Raw genomic sequence first — 14,096 nt, 5'->3', positions numbered from 1 at the left:
TTGTGTTTGCAAATATCATGTTGAGGATTTTTTTTGCATCTATGTTCATTAAGGAAAATTTTCTTTATTTCTCAAGTCTTTGTTTGGTTTGTCAGTATCCGTTCCCTTTCAGTTTCCTGGAAGAGTGAGGAATATTGGTATTAGTTCTTACCTAATGTTCTGGTAAAATTCAGTGGTGAACCCACTGGGTCCTGGGCTTTTTTTGTGAGTAGGGTTTTATTACTGCCTTTATTTCATTGCCTGTTATTAGTCTGTTCATTTTAAAAAAATATTTTCCTAGGTCAGTTTTGGTAATTCATATATATCTAGGAATTTATTTATTTATTCTAGATTTTCCAATAACTTGGACTGTTGGTTTTCAAATAGTCTTTATAATCCTCTGGATTTCATGAGTGTCCATGTGACTTCACTTTTTCATTTCTAACAGCATTTTTGAGTCTTCTCTTTGATTCTTTTCAGTCTTGGCTCAGGTGTACCACTCTTATTCTTCCAAAGAACCAACTCTTTGATTCATTGAGTGCTTATATACCTTTTTTAGTGTCAATTTCATTATTTCTGCTCAATCTTTATAACTTTTTTCCTTCTATAAATTTCAGGTTTGGATTGGATTTGTGTTTTTAGGACCTTGGGAAGCAACATTAGGTCATTTATTTTATTTCTTTTAATTTTAAAGAGAAAATATGACAAACAAAAAAATAAAACAATATAAAAACAATAGGTTATTTATTTTGGATTACTGTATTTTTATACTGTGAACATTCATAGCTATAAACTTCCCTCTTAGAACTGCTTTTTTTGCTCGTTTGTTTTGTTTTGTTTTGTTTTTTTCTGGTACCGGGAATTGAACTCACGACTTTGTGCTTGACAGGCAGGCAATGTGCCGCTGAGCTAAATTCCCAGCCCCTAGAACTGCTTTCATTTTGTCCCATAGATTTTATGTTGTGCTTCCATTGTCTTTTTATTTTAGGAACTTTTAAATTTCTTTTGTAATTTCTCCCATGACTTATTGATTATTTAGTGGTGTCTTACTTAATCTTCATGTGTTTCTGTGGTTTCTTTTTCTGTTGATTTCTAGTTACTTTTCATTGTGTTCTGATAGGATGCATGATATTATTTCAGTTCTTTTATACTTATTTAAGAAGCTTTATGGCCTGAGACACAATCTTTTTTGAAGAAAATTCTGTGTGCTGCTAAGAAAAAGATCTATTCTGCTGTTGTTGGATGAAAGACTCTGTAGATATCTGTTAAATCCATTTGTTTGATGTTATTTTCCAACTTCGCTGTTTCTTTGTTGACTTTTTGCTTGTTGACCTATTTACTTGCAACAGTGGTGTATTTAAGTCTCTAACTATGAATGCATTTGTATTGGTGTTTATTTGTTCTTTCATGTCAGGAAATTTTTGTTTAATGAATTTGAGTGAGCCAAATATGTATGTGTATATGGTTATCTCTGCTAGATGATGAGTTATTCCACTTACCAATACAGTGGTACCTCAGTTCCTGAACTTAATTTATTCCATGACTCTTGATTCTGAGGAATATAGCCTTGGGCATGTTCATCACTTGATGTGGAGTTCATGGATTTTGCCAAACGTTTCTGTTTGTGAGCCGAACTGCTCATGAGAAGAGGCACTCATACACTGAAGTGCTGCTGCACATACTGTCCTTCTTTGTTTCCTCTGGTCATTTTGGCTTGAAGTCTACTTTGTCTGAAATTTAGCTATTGTTGCTTTTGGTTGCAGTTACACGGAGTGTACATATACCAACTCCCCACAATGAATGTATTTGTTATGTATTGCAAACATGTCCTAATACAAAAGTTAAAGCAACAAAGTTATATACACACACACAAAACAAGAAACACTTAATTTGCTTGAAGATAAAGTAGGTACAACTCTTGAAGTCATAGGCATAGGCAAGGACTTTCTGAAAAGATCCCCAGTGGCACAAGAAATACTAATAATCAACAGATGGCATCATATCAAATTAAAATTTTTCTGCATAGCAAAGAAAACATCCCACAGTGAAGAGACAACCTACAAAATGGGAAAACAAAATTTTACCAGCTGTTCCTTGGACAGCAGACTGACATCTAGAATATATAAAGAAAAACAACAAAAAAGATTAGACTCACCTGAATAAAAGACTCAGTCACAAAATGGACAACTGAAATGAATACGTGCCTCTCAGAAGACGTACAAATGGCCCATAAATACATGAAAATGTTCAGCATTGCTGGCCATTACAGAAATGCAGATTTAAAGTACGTTGAGATACCATCAAGAGGAAGAAACATGGAAAGAGAGGAGATACCATCTTCACCCAGAAGGAATGGCTGTTATAAAAAAAAAAATCTCATAAGAAATCCTGGTGAGGATGTGGTGAAAAGGAATTCTACATTGTTGGTGGGAATGTAAACTAGTGCAGCCACTATGGAAATCAATGTGGGGACTCCTCCAAAAAGTAAATAGAGAAATTCCACTTGACCCAGCTATCCCCCTTCTAGGTATCTTCCCAAATTAACTAAAACCTTCATTTTACAGGGAGACATACTCATGTTTATAGCAGCACAATTTATAATAGCTAGATCCTGAAAACAGCATATATGACCATCATTTGATGAATGGATAAGGAAAATGTATTTATACACAATAGAGTACTACTCTGCCATAAAGAAAGATGAATTTAAGACATTTGTACATAAGTGGATGCAACTTGAGAACACAGTGTTAAGTAAAATGAGTCAAACACATAAGCTCAAGTACCACATTTTCTCTTATATGAGGAAAAAATAGAGAGAGATAGGGAAATAGAAGACAGATAAACAGGAAGTAAGAAGTTCAAATAATTCCCTAAATTTCCTATCCTGCTCTATCAAAAGTAGTTTCATATATACACAAATTCACTCGTACTACTAGTTTCTTAGTTCATTAAAAATACTGTTGTGCTATTATCTCTTTATTTCTTCTTTGTAACAATGTTTTTGACTTATTAATTACTTTGAAGATAATGATACACAATGTATTAACTGTTATTCTCTCATTTTATTATGAAAATTTTTCATAAAGCTAAAAAAATCAGGCTAGCTTATGTAACACTCAGAAATAACCTGTGAAGTGAGAATGTGTGATTTAACTACATGAAATATTTTACAAACAGTAGTAGAAAATTTATGCACATTGCACACATATATACAAAGGCCTGTCACTCAAAAAATTCTACAAGAAAAAGAAGAATGCACAGATACACACAGATAAAAAACAAAATTTAAAAAGCAATTACAAAGTGAGCTGTGCCGGGGAAGCCTCCAGCGTTCTCAGTTTGTGGATCCCCAGCGCTCCTTGTGCTGATGGGTGGCAACCTCAAGTGGCCTGTTGAGGTTCTGCCACTGGCTCTGTTTGCTCTACCCAGCCTACCTCTCTCACCTCCCACAGCTCTCCTGCAGTTGTACCCCGTTCTGTCCAGCCTGCAACCTCCCCTGTTGATCAGGGGGGAGGCAGTAATCCTACCTCTGTGCACCATTTGGTTCTCCTGACTTTTCTGTCCCTGTTAGTCCCAGGTCAGTGAAGCACTTGTCCTTGCTGGGTTTCATTCTGACCTGGGGTTTGAGTTGTTTCGGCAGCCCTTAGGATGAAGCCTCCACAGTCTATGTGTGGGTTGTTTGCTCCACCCTGTGATCTGCACCACCCTCTGATTTGCCAGAGGTCTCTTTCCAGCATGCGAGTTCAGCAGCATTTAGGCGTTGGCAGAAGAGAATCCTGTGCGGAATTCAGTAGTATTTGAGGAACTATAGGAGGAAGCTCACAGGAGCGCAGAGCTCAGGGAGATATTGGGGTGTGGGCGAGTGCCGGGTCTGGTGCTACTGCAGTGTCTTTCTCTCTCCTTGGCTCCCGCCTGTCGTAGCCCCTGTAAGTGCTGCGATTACTCAGCGTCGTGCAGACTGCTCAGTGCCTTGTTGTGGGTCCTTAACCAAAACTGCCCGTTGTGCTCTCCACCTCTGGGTCTCAGGCTCATCTGTCCTGCTTAGCCACTCCTGTCTGGCCGATTTTCTGGCTTTTGCTTTCCTCAGTGCCTTGGTTTGAGGAGGCTTCCCTTGGAAATACCTCCCTCACCGGGCTCCCTCTTCAGTGGGTGGAGAGTTGGAACAAGTGAGCCTTTGTGGGTGGTGCTACTCTGGACCCCGTCAGCAGCCTGGCAGGTGCTGCTGCGCCAGCTCCTTCCTTCAGAGGGGTTTGAGCTTCTCCCAAGATGGCATGGTCCTGGACTGTACGCCGTGTGAGGATCAAGAGGCAGCCTTGCTTTTCATTTGAAACACTCCTGTTGCTGAATTTCATCTGATGGGCTCCTCCTTCAAGATGCCTTTCTGTCATTGAGCTTTGGATCCCCCACCCCGCCTGAGTTCCTGTGTTCCTTGGTGAATGCCTTCTGAGTGTCTCATGAGGGTTGCTCTCTGCGTCCTGCCTTGATGTTCCTCCCTTTTCTCTCTTTTCTTATTTGCAAACACATTTCCCAGCCTTTTCCCCTTCCTGTCAGCCAGGTTATCTTAGTAAAACTTTCAGTTTGGCCTAGTTTGCGTCAAATTAATTTATAAGCATTTTGATTACTTGGAACACATTGCTGACTTTGCTCTTGTACCAGGTCTGTACTCACCAAAGGCAGTCACTCCCAGATATCTCCAGTACAGCCCCATAGTCTGTATTTCCAAAAATGTTGATAGTGCTACTTGCAATGTTTTCTTGACTGAAGAGAATTTTCCTGTTTATTTTTTATAGAAGTGATGAGAATATAAGTATTTTGCAACTATGCTAAGCCAGTAGACCAAAATTTAAACTAGTGGATGAGAAAAAGGTATATATGAGTGTAGGGTGGGGAGGGAGAGTTGTTCATTTTGCTAAAGGAATCTTACCATTATATTTTGTTGCATAACCTCTCGTGATTATTAGAATCCTCTGTTAGGACCACCAGGAGCACTCCGGGTTAGTTGGGTTACACCTGGCATTGTTGATGTACACGTCTGGAATCCTCTTTGAGTAACATATAGCTCATGTGTGTCTTACTGCACTGTTAGCTGGCTGTCTCTATATTAAATGTAAACTGCACTCCCTTCAGATTGTGAGCAACCCGGCACAGCCCTGAGTGCTGAAGCTCAGCGATGACTGTGAGTCCTGTTTCCATCAGCTTCACTCACCCTCAAGACTGTAATCTTGCGGTCACCCTTTTCTCAGACCATTTACTTAGCACAGACAGACAAACATGAAACTGTAAAATCTCTCTCTGCACCCTGGAAATACAGATTTTCTTCTAGTTTCTTGCCAATTTTAGAACACACTGCTGTCTTTAATAGGGACCTAGAGATCCTCCCGTGTGGCAGTCTCTCTTAGGTAGTAGCTGCAAGTAAAGGTTGTAGAGTTGTAGCTGCCACTGGATCCTGACTCTGACTCAACAAGTCACAAAATCTCATCAAGCTTCAGTTTCCATCTAAATAAAACATAGATAATGTTACTTACCTGCAGGACTTCAGTGAGGGTGCTTGGGTCAATGAATATAAAGCACTGAGTGCACCACCTGACATATAGTATCTACTCATTCAAATTTAGTTTTTTTTTGGTACCAGGAATCAAACTCATACCATGAAAAACTTCTTGATAGCACTTCCCTTAAAATAGTAAATTTCTCTGCTATATTACAGTGTGGTTCTGTTTCCTTACTGTCAATGCTGCACCCTTCCAGATACCTGCTTTGCAAAATGAAGTCTTTGTGTTCTTGAAGCAAAGAGAAAAATGCATCAGAAACCATGAAGACAAGCAGCTCTGATAGCAGCTAGTTATACATCAGAGCCTCAAGTGTGTGGTTATTTAGGGCAGAAAGATCATTTACTTCTGAGGTAACATCGAGAAACACCATCTGTGAGAGAGAGACAAACTGAAATACTGTATATGTTTTCAGACAGTCTAGCAAGTTATGTTCTCCAACAAATGAAGAAAACTCTGTGCATTTTATATTTTAAGTTCAAAATATCCTCTACTTAGGCTTTCATAGAACCCAAACTTTAAAGAACTAATATCCAGGGACTGGGGATTTAGCTCAGAGGCAAAGTGCCTGCCTGGCAAGCGCAAGGTCGTGAGTTCAGTTCCCGGTACTGGAGAAAAACCAAAAAATAAAAATAAAAAATAAAGAACTAATACCCAAATACTGAGTTTTCTTTCAATAGATATATTTTAAAATGCAGGTTATAATACTTCATTTTCTTGTAGCTACATTTTGAAGCATTCCCCAAATTCTTATGTTTTAGAGAACTGTATGTGAAGCAACACATATATATCTGAAACTTTTTTTGCAAGAATGCGGGGGGGGCATGGTAATATATATTTGGGAGCTACAGTACTATTTTCTGACTCCATATCATAAAAATGTCTAGTCAAAACATTTCTGCGTTCAGTGTTTGCTATATCCATAAAGTTACACCCCCACCCCCTTCTCTCTCTCTCTCTCTCCAAAGTAATCTGAGAAAAATTCACTCAAATTACTATCTGATGTTTAACAATCTGTATTCCTGTTTGGAAACTCTGCTTGCAATTCTGATTTACAAAGATAACAGTGAAGATATGGATCAGTCTCAAAGGCCAGAAGTCTTGCATTGATGTTCCCTTCTTAAATACAGACAAAATGATGAGGTTTTTTTGTTTGTTTGTCTTTCAGGTTCTTTGTTACCTCTGATAGTCTATTCATGTTTTTTCTACTTGCTGTTAATGGAGACTTATAACACTAGGTTTATAATTTTATTCTCATTTCCCTTCCCTGCTTGAAACAGTTTTTTGTTTCGGGGAGGGGTTACAAAAAGGCAAAGCCTCGTAAGTTATGAGTACAGATGAAAAGATAAACCATATTGTGGTTTATGATGTCTTGCTACCCCACCTGGAGAGAAAGCATTTAGAAGCAAAATTTTTTTAAAAAGTAAAAAATCTGAGTCACCTCAGAAATAATGTATGCCTATGATGAATTAAGGATTTAGTTAGTATTATGGCCCCCAGTTGTATATATTTTATCCTAAGATACCATTTGGTTTAATAAAATATAAATCTGAGGCTATTCCTAACATCAGTTTCTTGGGCTTAATTATAAAGGTTATATTTTCAGAGAACAGAAGCATTACTCATTTGTCTGTTCCTGTCTTCCAGGTTTATCTTGCAGATTATGGACTTTCGTACAGATATTGTCCCAATGGGAACCACAAACAGTATCAGGAAAATCCTAGAAAAGGCCATAATGGAACAATAGAGTTTACTAGCTTGGATGCCCACAAGGGAGTAGGTGAGTGTCTTCCTTCTTTTTCTTATTTTTATTTCAGAAGAATGATTAGAGTCAGGAGTAATAAAGCTGTATGAAATGACCTTTCTATAGTCAGTTTGAAGAGTGAGAGCAGTGGTGAGATTTTTATGAAAAGTAGTGAATTCCTGTTACACCGGTGAATATTTCTTCTCATAGTGGACCGACATATGGACTCTTGACAAGTGAGAAAGGTACAAAAGAGTGTCAAGTAAATAAAACTTGATGTTCGTTTTGCCCAGGAAAATCGCTGGCTTGTGTATGTTAGTGCTGGAGGTCACTGCTGCACCTTTCCGCTGCTGTGCATATCACAGACTGTAAAGATGCACGTGTGGACCTGGTGTCCAGTGTGCCCTCCTCTGTGCTGTGGAGGATGGCGTCTCTGCACACTCAGGGTGTCTCTTCTGAAAGTATAAAGTGTTAACTTGCAGAAATCCATTCGAGTCGCCTTTCATATATCTTACTTATTTAAACTCACTTTGATGGTATTGGAAACACATTTGCAGGTAAATTACATACATAGTCCTTTTATTGGATATTGATTGTACTGCCTTGCATTCCAAGGCAGACTTAATTCAACAATTCCCTAATTAGTTAAAGTCATAACCTATGTCTTGTATTCATTTACCATTAATTAAACCTTAGCTGTTTATTACTCTGCAGTCCAAATCCAATAGCCGACCCAGGAAGCCATGGAAAAGGAAGTAGAAGGTCAATATTGAAAATATATGGTGCTGAGTCCCAGTGACGGTTGCTTTGTTCCCAATCAATATGGTCAATGCAACTGTACTTTCTTAGTTGCTCTGTCAGCAAGACAAAAAGTCAATTCTAATGTTATGCTAGTGAAAAAAGGTGATTATTGAAAAACTTTGGTTTTCAAAATTATATTCTTTGTTAACTTTGTTTAGAAAAGTATTTTCAAACATGCCAAACCAAACAAATAATTTTTTAAACTGCTTTGAAAGGACCACATTGTCACTAAAAGGAAGTTAGACATTCACTTGCTAGTGTTTGCAGAACTGTTACCTGGCCTACACTGATACTTTGTAACCAGTTTCAGTTGGCACAGACAACTGTATATTACTGCCTTTTCTATTAAAAGGACCATTGACCATGTGATGCAGAGGGTCCTGATCATTTTCCAGAGCAATTAAAACCCACACTCGTGTAAGGTAGTTGATGAAAAAGTAAAAATAAGTGTGTCGCTTATATACCTTCTTGTCAGGAAGAATCTTAGGTTCCTTTTTTCTGAAACAGAAATTAGCTTTTACACTCCAGAGCAGAGTAAAAGAAATCACTTCAGTTATGTCAAGTAGTTTTGGTAGAGTAGTAGTGATCAGTCAGAAACTGAGCAGAGTTGTTAATTTTTCACCATTAACATTATTAATAAATCAATAAGCATTTAAATATAAAATAGATTGTGACTTTGATTAAATTGAAATATGTAAGAAGCGAGGTATCCTGGTGCACACTGTTATCCTAGCACTTGGGGAGGCTGAAGCAGGAGGATCACAAGTTTGAGCTCAGCCTGGGCAATGTAATGAGACCCTCCCTCAAAAAGAGAAAAAAGTACTCAGATGTAGCTCAGTAGAAAGGCCCTCAGTTTCACCCTCAGCACCACAAAGAATGAAGCAGCAAAAAGGTACAGAAGACTCCAAGTGCCCGTTGATCATATTTTTCTTTTTTTTTTAATTTTCACTCCCAGTGCATTTTGCCAGATTTATTTTTGTGATATCTGATAGAATTTTTGGAAACCTGAAAGTACTTTCTATGTAGTGTTATAACTGCAAACTCATCATGCAGATCCTTCAGCACTGGTCTGGCTTCTCTAGGAATAATACTAACTTAAGGCTGGGACACTCATTTAAACTGATGGCTCTGATGCTGATTCATTTTGGTCCTGGACATTTAAATAGCTATGAAGCGATTGTGATTATTGTGGGGAAGAAGAGATGGTATGTGTTATTCTGCCCAAAGTTTGGGCAGTGGTGACTCTGAGAGTTCTCTTCAGTTAGTCCATGGTTTGAGTTTCCATTATGCTGTCTTCATAAAAGATTTGAACACTTTTTAATCTGTATTCCATTTAAATATTTTTCTCCATTAAGTCATAATACATGTTGACAAATTAGATAGATTTCACCACTCTCGGTCTTTGGGGAAAAGATTGAACTCAGAATGATCATAGAAAGATGTTATTACATTACTGGAAGGGATACTCAGGGAAAAGCCTACATTAAATCGTTTTGGTATTTGGTGGAAAGTTTTATGCCAGAATGAATATTCATTTTTATCCTAGATGGCCAGGATTCTATAAAGCAGTATATTTTCTTAATACATTTTAAATATCATCTACTTTAAACTCTTGAGTGTATCTGTATCTTCATGTAGCTATAGATAAGCTCATATATATATGCACATGCATACACATATATACATTTGTATGTAGACATGCATACACATACTTGCTGAAATTTTAATATGCCATCTTAGTCTGGCATATAAAATGGAAGATTAGATATCCTCAAATATTTGAATGCTGTTCATTCCTAATGTTCTGCATTTAATTTTCCAAAATAAAATATTTCAGTTTGATATTTTATTAGAAATGAAATAATCATTTAGCCGTATCTGGAAACTGGAATAAACAGGGCCATAAATCCTGCAGGTAAATGCAGAAGGTCAGATTCATAAATATTCATGTATCTACTTTTAGTACAATCACTGTATAGTTTAGTCTCAGAAAAAAATCTTCTATACTATTCCAACTATGAGATCAAATAAATATTGATGAAACATAATGCAAAGGAGCATTATTAGCAATAAAAAAAGTTACTACTATGAAGTAGAACTTCCGGTTGCCAAAGCTCTTGCTGTTTGTCAGGTGTATTTGTGTCTGGTTAGACCACAGGAAGTATTCATGATTTAGTGTAAAACTGACTTAATGAGTTAGCCATCCAGTAGAGACTATTAATTGAGCAGACTATCTCATCTTTGCTACTTTTTGTAGTGGTTATTGAGAAACTAAAGCTAAAGTTGTTTTTTGTTTTTTTTTGTTTTTTTTTTTTTTTTTTTTTTGATGACATGTTGATATAAGGTGCTATTCAGCTATTCTCCTAAGCTTTTTCTAATTCAACTTCATGTGAAGGGAGGAAGGGTACTTGGGAGGGAAAGACGGAAAAATCATTTGGCCATTAGCTTGTGTCATTAAAACCAAACAATACTTATGGAGATGTGTGGAAATGGATGGACAAAAAGACAGATGGAAAGATAACTATTCCTGGAACTATCACATATCTATATATCTGCGTATTTTTTAAGCATTGCAATTATTCTTCTAAACTCAATTCTCTTGTGTAAACTAAAGATATTTTCTAAATGGCTGAATTGCTCCATTGGTATAAAATTAGACTAATGTTTGTTGGACATATTTCTTTCATTAATTTTTTATTCTTCATAAAAACTAGCATATATAAACATGGACATATTTTGTTCTTGTTCCATGATAATTAAAGAGAATTATATCTGTGTCAAACACACTATTTAAAATTTGTTACATTCTTAGTAATGTTAAAATGCAATATTTGAATCAATGTGTGATATGGATTTTTGTAGATTTTTCTACTCACTGAGGCATGCAGTCAATACCTAATTTCTCTAGAGATATACTGCATTTAACATATTGAGCTTTTTTAAATACTTCAAACCTAGGCGTTGAGTGTATAATACCTGTTTTAATTTGACATCATTGATGACCATAAAATATGATATCTAAATTGCATTTTAAATGTCCATTTGTTTATGTAATGTATTCAGTGTCAGGGAAAGAAATATATTACATACTTTTTCATTTTTGCCAATTGATGCAGTATATGAAATCCAAGTCTTGTGTTATTTTTTGCATGGTTTCATTTCACTTTAGCAGTCCAACTTTGAAAATATATGTGAAATAAACTGAAAATGTATTTTCATGTTACTAAACTTGGAGAAACAGCATGGTTTCCACAATACATATCTTCTCAAACAGTAATTCAAAAAGGGAACCTATTTTCTTATAAAATTAATTGAATATTGATACGATGTATATTTCATTAGTGGGTAGTAAAATAGACTGTTAGCTGCTTCTTCACAGTGAACTTAACTGTTATAAAGTAGTCCTTGTTTCATGTATATGTAGTAAAGACTATTGTTCTGTGTGGCATGTACCCTTTTTTTAACATTTAGGCAGGACTTTTACAATCTGTGCATGTATCTTGGCTTTTTAGTTGAATTATTTACTATTGGTGCACAGTGGCCAAATGTATGATGTCTTTGCTCTGTGAAATGACTTTTCTAATCTTCACAGAGTAGTGTTTCATGGAAGAGGTAGGACTTAGGGTTTTCTGTTCTTTGTTGTCCCCTCAGCACTAGACATCCAAATGCAGGCCTGTACATTCCAGGCAAGGGCTGTACCTCTGAGCTACGTACATTCCCAACCCTAGGGCTCAGAATTTAAAAGGTACCAGTAATGTAAGAGATATTTGGCTTTGATATTTTATTTGAAATATGACACATTGCAGTATACTTTCCTAATATCCTTTTTGAAATTGCGATAAAGGGTGGTCACTGTAATAATTTCTAGGTCATTATACTTCTCAGTTGACAGAAACACTGGGTGACATAGGGTACCAGTTGGGGAGAAAACAACGTTACATTTGTTATGAAGATAGTTCCTATTCACTTTGTTAGGTGAGCTTCTTATTCAGATATTTTCTCGTTTCTTAGCATCATTTTGATCATACACACTCACTATGTAAACATTGGCTGCTTGAGGCAATCCTTATTTTTTAATACTCCATAAAGATACTCTATATAAGAAGTAAAGTAAGCAGGAAGTACTTTAGACAATTCATCAGATCCATTTTGAGGTTAATGCCTAAACTTTTCTTTTTCATTCACTGTGGTGCATTGGTCCATTAATTTTACTACAGTTTTTCTTTAGAGTAAGGACCAGTTCTCCAAAACGACCTCTCTGTGGTTCTCATTTATGTCGAGAATACCCTTCTTCATCAGAATGAAGTAGGTTGAAAGAAATAGTTTATACTTGGATAGTTGCATGAAAAATTTTGTCAAGGGTGCAGCTTAGAACTCAGGATCCGCTGCTTGTTTATTCTAATAAAATAAACTTCAGATACTTACTTAATATAAGTGTTGTATAAATACTGTTGTTTGAATGATGTTAGAACTAATGATGGATGCAAATGATTATTACACTGAGTATGGGCATTGGATTCTGAAAGTCTTGGACTTCACTGATGAGCTCTCAATTTTTTGCTCTGTGATATTGATCAAGTTAATTAACCTCTCTGAGCGTCTATTTTTTTATTTGTCAATATGGTTAATAATACACTGTTAAAGTGATTAAATGAAATTATTTTTAAAAGCAGGTGGAACAACTGGCAGAGTAGCAGCTCTCTATAAATCATGTCAGTTGTTTGTATTTTAATTGTGCATTCTTGTGTCAGCTATTTCTGGAATCTGTTTTTGATTGAAATAGAATTTAAGTTCCCACTGGCGCCTTTTTATTGTTATTCTCGGTAACACTTTATCATTCTGAGATGTAGAACAATTGAGATACCACAGACTTTCAAGGAAAAGAGTAGTTTACCTTGCTTGTATTAGTAAAAGCAATAAAAAGTTAGTAAATAACATTCTAATTTCAGAAAGGCTAGAGAAAAACTCTTACTAATGACACTCTCACTACATTTCCAAACAATAATGAGTAAAATTTTGAGTTGTTGGAAAATTGTGAAAATATGAAAACTTATTATTAATGACACCAATGAACTGAAGAGCCTTATTATTACAGTAAACAGTGCAAATGTATGAATCAAAGAGAAAACAACTCATAATATATTGTCTGTCAAATAAATGAAGATATAAAAATATATTACCTGGTATTCCTTAATTTTAAAACTGAAAAAACAATAATGGTAGGGCTAGAACTGGATCTCTGCTATAAGGATGCTCAGTACATAGTTCTTTTCATTTAGTGCTTCACTTGGAATGTTTTAAATGAGTTTGAAGACTGTATAATGAAAGAAGCAGTTTTCAAATTAAAAGTTTTTTAAATGTGGTTTTCTTTCTGTGCTGGGAGTTGGACCCGGGGTTTCACACATTCTACCCCTAAGCAAACATTCTACCACTGTGCCTGCGCTCCAGCCCCAGAACAGTTTTTATAGTGAGGTGCTAGTTTTCCTTTCCAGCTGTGGTCACTGCACGTGTAAATGGTACCCGCAGATTCTGACCGTCCTCTAGGATACTGCCTTCTAGTTACTCTGACAGATAGTAGAATAACTCTTCTCTTACAGTAGCTAGCAAGTAGATATTATCATGAATAGTGTGAACTTCCCTAAAATAAACTGAATTTCAATTTGTTTCTTTGGGAGGAAATTCCACTCGGAAACATCCCTTTGCTTTTATCTCACTCCTTGGTGGTAAGAAAGGTGATGATTGGATGCTGTTTTTACCATTACATGCATTTCTGTAGAACTTAGTGGAAATAGTGATAAAATGTTTACTTAACCATAGTTATTAATGTATGTGTGCAGTAAAAAAAGACTGGAAGATGTAATAATGTATTTTAATTAGATAGGACCAAACCATAACAGTGAAGTAAAGTTAACCCTCAGAGGGCTATTTTAAATGAAGACCAGTTTATGAAAGATTGGCTTCAGAAAACTAAATGACTTGTCATTACTTACAGCTTCATATCAATTAATCCCTCAGTTGGG

At 36.2% G+C, this 14,096-nt stretch overlaps 1 protein-coding gene across 1 annotated transcript in view; it reads left to right on the top strand.

Annotated features, from left to right (window-relative positions):
* Vrk2 (vaccinia related kinase 2) overlaps positions 1-14,096 on the top strand; it is a gene marked incomplete at its 5' end in the record, with an annotated part of 90,680 nt that overhangs the window by 48,012 nt on the left and 28,572 nt on the right. The window contains 1 exon segment of the mRNA XM_013514668.1: positions 7,179-7,311. Coding sequence (XP_013370122.1) covers positions 7,179-7,311 — 133 coding nt within the window.

This window comes from Chinchilla lanigera, unplaced genomic scaffold, assembly GCF_000276665.1.
Source record: "Chinchilla lanigera isolate Chin_1 unplaced genomic scaffold, ChiLan1.0 scaffold00023, whole genome shotgun sequence".
Lineage (NCBI taxonomy): Eukaryota > Metazoa > Chordata > Mammalia > Rodentia > Chinchillidae > Chinchilla > Chinchilla lanigera.
The sequence above is the reverse complement of the archived record's forward strand: the minus strand, read 5'-3'. Positions and strand labels throughout refer to the sequence as shown.